Source organism: Rhododendron vialii, chromosome 10a (genome assembly GCF_030253575.1).
Source record: "Rhododendron vialii isolate Sample 1 chromosome 10a, ASM3025357v1".
Classification (NCBI taxonomy): Eukaryota; Viridiplantae; Streptophyta; class Magnoliopsida; order Ericales; family Ericaceae; genus Rhododendron; species Rhododendron vialii.
Genome location: NC_080566.1, coordinates 31,776,306 through 31,784,327, shown reverse-complemented (window position 1 = coordinate 31,784,327; position 8,022 = coordinate 31,776,306). Strand labels below are relative to the sequence as shown.

General features: G+C 37.1%; 1 protein-coding gene across 1 annotated transcript; it reads right to left on the bottom strand.

Moving 5' to 3' along the window:
- Positions 1-3,815: 3,815 nt before the first annotated feature.
- Positions 3,816-7,403, bottom strand: LOC131303124 (proline-rich receptor-like protein kinase PERK12). The gene is made up of 8 exons (XM_058329919.1): positions 7,380-7,403; positions 7,089-7,173; positions 6,523-6,671; positions 6,277-6,445; positions 5,950-6,071; positions 5,780-5,870; positions 4,332-4,609; positions 3,816-3,911 (listed from the first exon to the last, which is right to left on the bottom strand). The coding sequence occupies exons 1-8, from the start codon at positions 7,401-7,403 to the stop codon at positions 3,816-3,818; spliced, it is 1,014 nt and encodes a 337-aa protein (XP_058185902.1).
- Between the last annotated feature and the right edge of the window lie 619 nt (positions 7,404-8,022).

Here is an 8,022-nt window from a genome sequence, read left to right as displayed (position 1 = left end):
CATCCTGGCCTTGTAGGTTCTCCCGTTGTACTTAATCTGGTTTTGGTGCTAAGTTCTAATCTTTGACTATGGTTATAGCCCGACCGACATGTGGGGGACTACAAAGGGGTGAGCTTTACCACCCTTTCTTTGGTATCAACTCCTCCCTCCGCCCCGTTTATCTTCTCTCCCCATCTAATCGCTGAAGTTATTTGATCTTCTTTCATTTCATTCTTTATCCGCATGTAATAAACAATAGTATTAATAACCTGCCGGTATTACTTTGTCTCATCTATCGCTTGAATTCAATTCTTTGAGTATATACTGATAACCCTTACAGCTATGGAGCACGGGTACCGGTATGCGGTACCGGTACGGGTACGGAAAACTGCAAAACCCCAAAAAAGTAGGGTACGGGTACGGCGGGGGTACGGCATATATATATATATATATATATATATATATATATATATATATATATAATGTTTTTCTATTTTTTATTGCATAAAATGAAATATAAACCCATTTTACCAACAAAAAGCAAAATCAGTACAAATATGCATATCTACTGCATATCTATTAGTATTCAGAATTTCAGATACATATATACATATACATATACATTACACATGCATACATTTGTACATATATACAAAGAGAGATTATTCCGATCGATAAAAAAAATATACAGAGAGAGACGAAGAGAGAGATGGACAAAGAGAGAGAGGGGTGTTTATAAATGACAAATAAATTACACAATAAGCCCCACATTTTATAATTATTTACAAAAAAATCCCAGAAATTTTGAAACAATTTCATTTTGGGCTAAAACGTACCCTTGCCGTACCCGTCCCGTACCCTTGCCGTACCTGTGCCGTACCCAAAATTACCAAAAGTACCCGACACAATTTTGCCGTACCCGGTACGTTTTTGCCGTACCCGTACCCGGTACGCGTACGGCGACATTTTCGAAGTACCCGTGCTACATAGCCTTACAAGGAGCTCTAGGAACTCTAAATAGTTGTTTTGACACCGAATTACATTTGCGTACTGCAACCTAAGACTGGTAATAATAGTTGGATACAGTTAATATAACCAGAAGGCTGGTTATGCTACTTTTGGCCGGTAAGGAGATTTCCCTTGACAGTGCTCACCATACAAGTGAATGGAATTGAGATTTTCCTTTGCATTTTCGAAATTGGTGATACAACTTTATGGCTGTAGAGTAGTTCCCCATGAGCGCAAGGAAAAAAATTCTATATATGTTGCCATTGAGACTACTTTCTCTTAATAGGACTTCGTCGGTATTCAAAATCATTGACTCTTGTTATTGGAAATTACCTCTTCATTGGTCATGATGACGCATATGTCGCAGATAAAGATCTCCAACCATTAGGATGATTTTTATTTCAAATAAGCCTTCAAAATTAAACCTTCGCCTCAAATCACACATGCATAATTAAGAGCACATGGTGTAAATGAAAGATTGAAATATAAGGCACAAGAAACTATTTCCATGTAGAAGATCCTTGGATCTACTGACATATCATAAGCATAATGGTACCTATCATAGATGATGCGTTGAGATTGAAAAAGCGCACACAGACTACCGGCCTTGTGTATCCATCCTTGACGCATGTCAGACAAGTTAGGACACTACACGCTCACACATGTTAGGCACATAAATACTGTTTATACCAGTTTTTTGCACCAAGCATCAAGCTAGCACTGGAGGGCCATTTAATTAATTTGTTTATTAAAACTTATGGGCTATTATGGACTGGAAGATTATGGGCTATGATATTTAATTAATGTTGGGCCCAGTTATTTGTTAATTCCGTTTGCCCAAGATTTATGGATATTATATAAAGGGGAAATGACGGCCCAGGACACTTTGTGGGCCCAAATTGCCAAGAAGGATGAGCCCATTTCCAAAAGGAGACTTAGCCAAAGATCCCTCATATTTTCATTTTTTGAGCTCAAGGACAAGCCTTAGGATACTCTATGAAAGTGCCTAAAACCCTAGGGTATCTTATGAAAGTGCCTAAAACCCTAGGGTGCCCTATATATGAAAACGCCTAAAACTCTAGGGTACCTTGTGAAAGTGCTTAAACCACTAAAATCCTATAATAGGAAAGTGCACCCTAAAATCCTATAAAAGTGCCTAAACCATAGGATATTTCCAAAATAAGAAAACTACACTAATCCTTATCAGTCATTAACAGAAAACCACGTCCTTACACGGTTAGGAAATAGTTAAGTCCACTCCGTTGTGGCAATCCACAAACCAACTTGTGGCTTTCCCTTTTAAGTCACACACATTTGCTCTACGCTTAGAAGTTAGATTCACGGCATCCAACCTTTCAACGTTAGGCGCAACAAGTCTTGGCACGCCCGCATTCAATCAACAAACACCTACAAGCGTGCTCACGCCTTGCTCGGCATCCCCGTTTCAAAAACAGGACTTTTCGTTGACGTATCCTCTACTAATATTTTGTGTTTGTGTGTATGTAAGTTGGACGTGCTTGGACACTCGGGGACAAGTTACACATACATTAGGAGGTAAGAATACAAAATTTGTAAAAACATTGGGCTAGGGTGAATAATATCTTGGCTAGTTGGTTCATTTTTTGTAGTATTATCACAATGTAGAACTGATTTTTTTTAATCCAAATTTGATAGAAATTACGTTTTGTATCTGATATGAATTTTCATAATAATACTTATGTTAGTTATAGTATTTAGCATGTCCTCAACATGTCGGTATCCTAGTTTTTAGAAAAAGCATTTCCATGTCGTGTTTTTTTCGTGTCCTGGCTCCTTAATCGTGCCATTTAGATTGAGATTATGTGGGTTCTGCATAGGGTTTCATTCTTATTATTTGCGTGAATCTAGTGCAATGGAACGAGACTGTGGCTTTTCTAAGAGTGCATAGAATTGTATTTTTTTGTTGACACTTTCTTTTTACTAAAGGAAAAAGTTCTACTGCTGTGTGCGGGGTTTGATGACACGGTATTGCAAGATCAAGCCATCGTTTGAATGAGGAATGGACTCTGCATCGAAAGAAACGCTACTGGTGGGGAGGAGCGATGGGCAATTGCTGGCAATGTCTCCAAGGTGTACTTTTAATTTGGCATCTGCTAGTGGACAGTATTATTGGTCCCCAGATTTAGTTGGTTCATGGGCCCGATACCAAGTTATCAAAAACAAAAAAGTGTGTTCTCCGTGCAGATGAAAGGCACAACATCAGACAAGACTTCTATGAACTATTGATACTGATTTGAAATTTTTGTTTGAAGCTGCTTTTTTCTCTGTTCCCTTGGATGAATTCATTTTTATTCGTACTTCTTGATTTCCAATTGGCTACCGCACCGGTTTCTTTTCAATATTTTGGTGCTCTTCAGATTATTTTTTCTTGAACTTGTGCGCAAAGAGGGAAATGATCCGTTGATGTTTGACCGTTTCAGTTTGATCTTTGGGGTGTAAACATTGCAATCCGTTTTCCTCTTTGTTTCTGCAATTTAAAAATTTTGCATTAGTTTTCAAACCCACCAGAAGTTAGTAGATTATAGTATTGCTGTTGCTTTCGGTTTCAATACAATAAAGAGAAAGAAGAAATAGAAAAAAAAACATTCACTTTGACCCTCTGCTGGTTGGCCTATGTGCAGTTTCACCCGTCACATGATTGTTGGCACTTAACCTCCTTACGATATTTGTACAAGTAGTTAGAGATCAACAAAAGCAGCTCAATCTAGTGTCAAGCATATAGATATGCATGATACTTTTTTTTTTTAGAACTAGGTGTTTAGGCCAATTCACATTGACCTCGATTAATCCTAGGCGATCATAAACCCATAGTCCACTTGCAGGGGGCCCATTTGAAGCTGGAGCAAATACTCCGTGTGGACTGGCCTCAAAAAAGTTGATAACACCTGAGAGGTTTCGAACTTGAAACCTAAAGAGTGGGCAAATCTCTAAGTTTTGTGCCTTGACAACTAGCACAACCCCTTGGGTTTTATATGCATAATACTTGAACTCATTCAATAACTTTTATTGATTTTAGTCACTCAAAGTGGATTTTGCTAGATGGCGTGCAAAATATGTTAGATGTCTCGTTGACAAATCCCATGAAATCGAACTCCGTTTTTTTTGTCCATCAATAAGAATGACAAAGTACAAACCACGGAACACTATATTAACTTTGTGGTAGTCCATGAGATAACCATATCCAACAACTCAACCAACACAAAAAATAAACCTATCATAAAAAAGAAACAAACGAAGAAAGAAAGAGCCCTCTAATCGATTTATCCTTCCCGTGCCAAGACCTTTTCTTTCGACCTAACCTATACTCGAGCTACGACTTCCTCAAATTTATCAATAAAATGTCTCACACTAGCTGGTCTCTTAATAAGGAGACCATTGCTACAATCCAATGCCAAAGAAATGAGATGGGCACCGACTCTTTTGGACTTACGATCCTTGCCTATGTCAGTGTGTACGTGTTTCCTTAGATTAAAATCTTCAGCAACTTCATCCCTCAAGTTATTCGGGAACATTCTCTTCATAATCAGTTGTAGCATGATCACACCCAGACTGTGCAAGTCAGAGAGTGGGCTCGCCGAACTTGCTGCAAACAAAGGGAAAAAAGAAAACAAATCAAAAGAAATAATCTGTTTTAGGCTAAAAATCTAGCACTTTAAATGGGTCCAAATAGCCCTATAAGACGTGAATTCTTGGGCTTTCACTGAACTGGAAAGCAACCGTCCATTAACATTGAAAACTGAGTGTTGATACCCGAAGCTCTAAAGTCATTCAAATGACAACCAAAGCCATAAAATGATTAGCCTATTTTGCTAATTACATGGTTAACATTCATTGATATTTGGCTATAGAAAATGGACATCGTTCAGCCAATTTTTAAATAAAGTTACAGCCACTCAAGGCTAAAAACGATAGGATTTGTACCATTTTCCCCCTTATTTTCTCCCCCTCCCAAATTCAAATTTTAAACTTGATTTGAAAAGAAAGTGGAGCATATACATACATGCAAATAGGATTTGGCTCAATTCTCTCTTCATGACATGACAGGACTAGTACTACTTGTGGATTTGGGATCAATTGTTTTAATTTATTTTTTAGTACAAAATTGAAATATTTTGTTAAAGTGGTAAAATGGTAAAATTGACATAAAGTCAATATAATTGTGGTGTTTTCTTAAATTTAGTGAAAGTCAATATAGACACAACAAAATGGGACGGGGGTTGTATTTTTTTGGGTGAAAATCTTGTCAATTGAAAGAGTAAGAAGCAGGCAGTGTTTGCATAGTCAAGTGCAGAAGTAGAGTATCGAGCAATGGCCCACACGACATGTAAGATTGTATGGGTGCGCTTGTTTCTTGAGAAAATCAGATTTGGGGTGAAACTTCCTATGAATGTATATTGTAATAATCAAGCGGCAATTCACATTGCATCAAATTCAATCTTTCATGAAATAACTAAACATATTGAAGTGGATTGTCATCTTGTGCGGGAAAAGTTAACTAGTGGTGTAATAGCTACTCCCTTTGTATTGACCAGTGTTCAGAGTTGACTAACATGTTTACCAAATCATTGGTCAAACCAAGGTTAAAGTTGTCATGTAGCAAGCTGAGACTTTTTGATATCTACTTCCCAGTTTGAGGCGGAATGTTAAAATATTGCTAGTCTTAATCACTGTCCCACATCGGTTAGCTAAGCAGTGTAAGGAGTTATCATTCAATATAAATAAAAATTGTGTGTGTTAGGGTCATTTAACGTACCTGTGTAAACATCATGGTAACAAAAAGTGCCAAAGTGATGCCTTCCGATTCTCACCATATTGCCAAAATCAATAATGACAGCTTCGTGATGCTACATATAAATAAATGATAATCAATAACCAAAAGAAAAGTAATAAATACATGTTTTTTCAGTTGATATATCACGTTACCTCATCTAGAACAATATTGTCAGGCTTTAGGTCGCAGTGAATCCATCCTCCTGAATGCATGTGAGCCAAGCCCAGAGCAACCCCTTTGACGATTTTAATAATTTCAGACAACCCATACTCCCCTTCAAATTATAAAAGACATTTCAAAGGATTATGATCAACTTCTATTTTGCATGTCCATGCTTGAGCCATCTAATCTTCAAAGCCGATCAACTTTTAAAAATACGTATAATTACATGCATATTAATAAAAAAATAGTTTTTTTTTTATGAATATAGAATCAGAAAGAATCTACTTCCTCACGAAAATAAGCCCCTACGAATATACCAGATTTTAGAATATCACTAAGAGATCTTGCATAGCGCGGGTAGACAAGATACAACGATTCGTCGAAGGAGTCCAACTTCCCCTCAATGATGCCTTCAGACAACGAATAACCGAGCAACTGAATTAAATTTTTGTGGTGTCCGATTGCCGGCAAAGATTCAATCTCTTCCTATCAACAAAAAATTTCTAATTAATAACCCATAAAATAAAAAGCTATCAAAAAAAATTTATTACTTTAACACATACCTGCCAGACTTTTAGTAGCATCCCGTTGAAAGACATTTTCACTACAATCTCCTGCTCCCCCGTATGTCCGGAAAAAACAACTCCAAACTGGCCAATACCAAGCGAATGATCTAGTGCGTAGTTGTTTGTGAATCGCTTGAGTTCATCTTCTGTTAAATAGAAGGAAGCGTGTTGGGTCATGATTCCACTTTGTTTGATGTGGGTTATCTAGCGTGAGAGAAACTCTAGATGTTTTGAAGGCGTGAAGAAAACTAGTTCTAGAATTAAGACTTTTTTGGTGAATAGCTTGTATAGTTGGAACAAGAGAGAATGTAATCCATCCCTTAACCAATTTTTAGATTGGTTTGAGCTTTTTCATTTTCACATTTGTGTAATACCGAGCACATGATCTGTTGCGTAGTTGTATGAGAATAATGAAGAAAATAGGAAAATGATTAGAATCCAAAACCCTTGAACAAACGGGGTAATGCCTTCTTTTTAATATAAATTACATAATCATTTACTTATTCAAAAAAAATTGAAAGGACAAATACGAAAAAACACTTTCAGAGAAGGAAGAAGATAACCTGAGAACAGAACCAAGGTATAAGGTGGGAGCTGGTAGTCTGGGTCAGGAGTAACGGTGACAGATATATCAAGTATTGTTTCCCCCTGAGATCAGATTAAATGTCTTAGCCAAAAAATATTATTTGACACTAATATGTAAAGTACAACTGAAGCACTTTAATACTAGGTCCAACAAGAGAGCATCCATCCAACTCATATAATTGCCGTACAACTTGCTACGAAAACATTGGCCATGTGACAATCAATCGAGTATAAGCATGCTACACTTGGAACTTGGAAGCCAGACTGACCAGAGTATCAGACCACTTGATCATCTACCTTTAAGGTAAATTTCATGCAAAAAATAGGAGTATGAGATACATTTGTATCAAAATGCTACTTTTAAAGTCAAGTAAATTTCTGGTAACACCCCTGTTCCTAAATGCCACAAACTGATAACAGAAAAATCAACATAAGTATCATATATGATATGAATGGGACCAGATTACATAAGAGGGAATCCCTATAAACTTATTTTGTGAAGAATTTATAGAAACTCACCAAAACAAGATTCAACAAGAAGAAGAGAGAGAAAGTAAAGTGGTTTTCCATTTTGTTTTCTCGATGATCTCTCTCAGAGAGAGAAAATACAATGCTTTTATATCTCAGAATCTCAACTCCCTAAACCCCACTTAATCAACAACTAACTAAACAACTAATTACTAGTTCCACTAGCAGACCCAGCTGACGTGGAGATGATAGGAGCTGTATCTGTTGAGTAAGAGCTATAATCAGGTGTGGTCGATGCCCCTAACTCCTGTACACCCCTCTTCAAACTCGGGTGGATTAGCAACTCTGAGTTTGGACTTGAGAAGCTGAAATCTGGAAACTGACAAAGCCTTGGTAAAAATATCAGCTAGTTGAGCTTCTGAACTAATATGATACAGCACAATC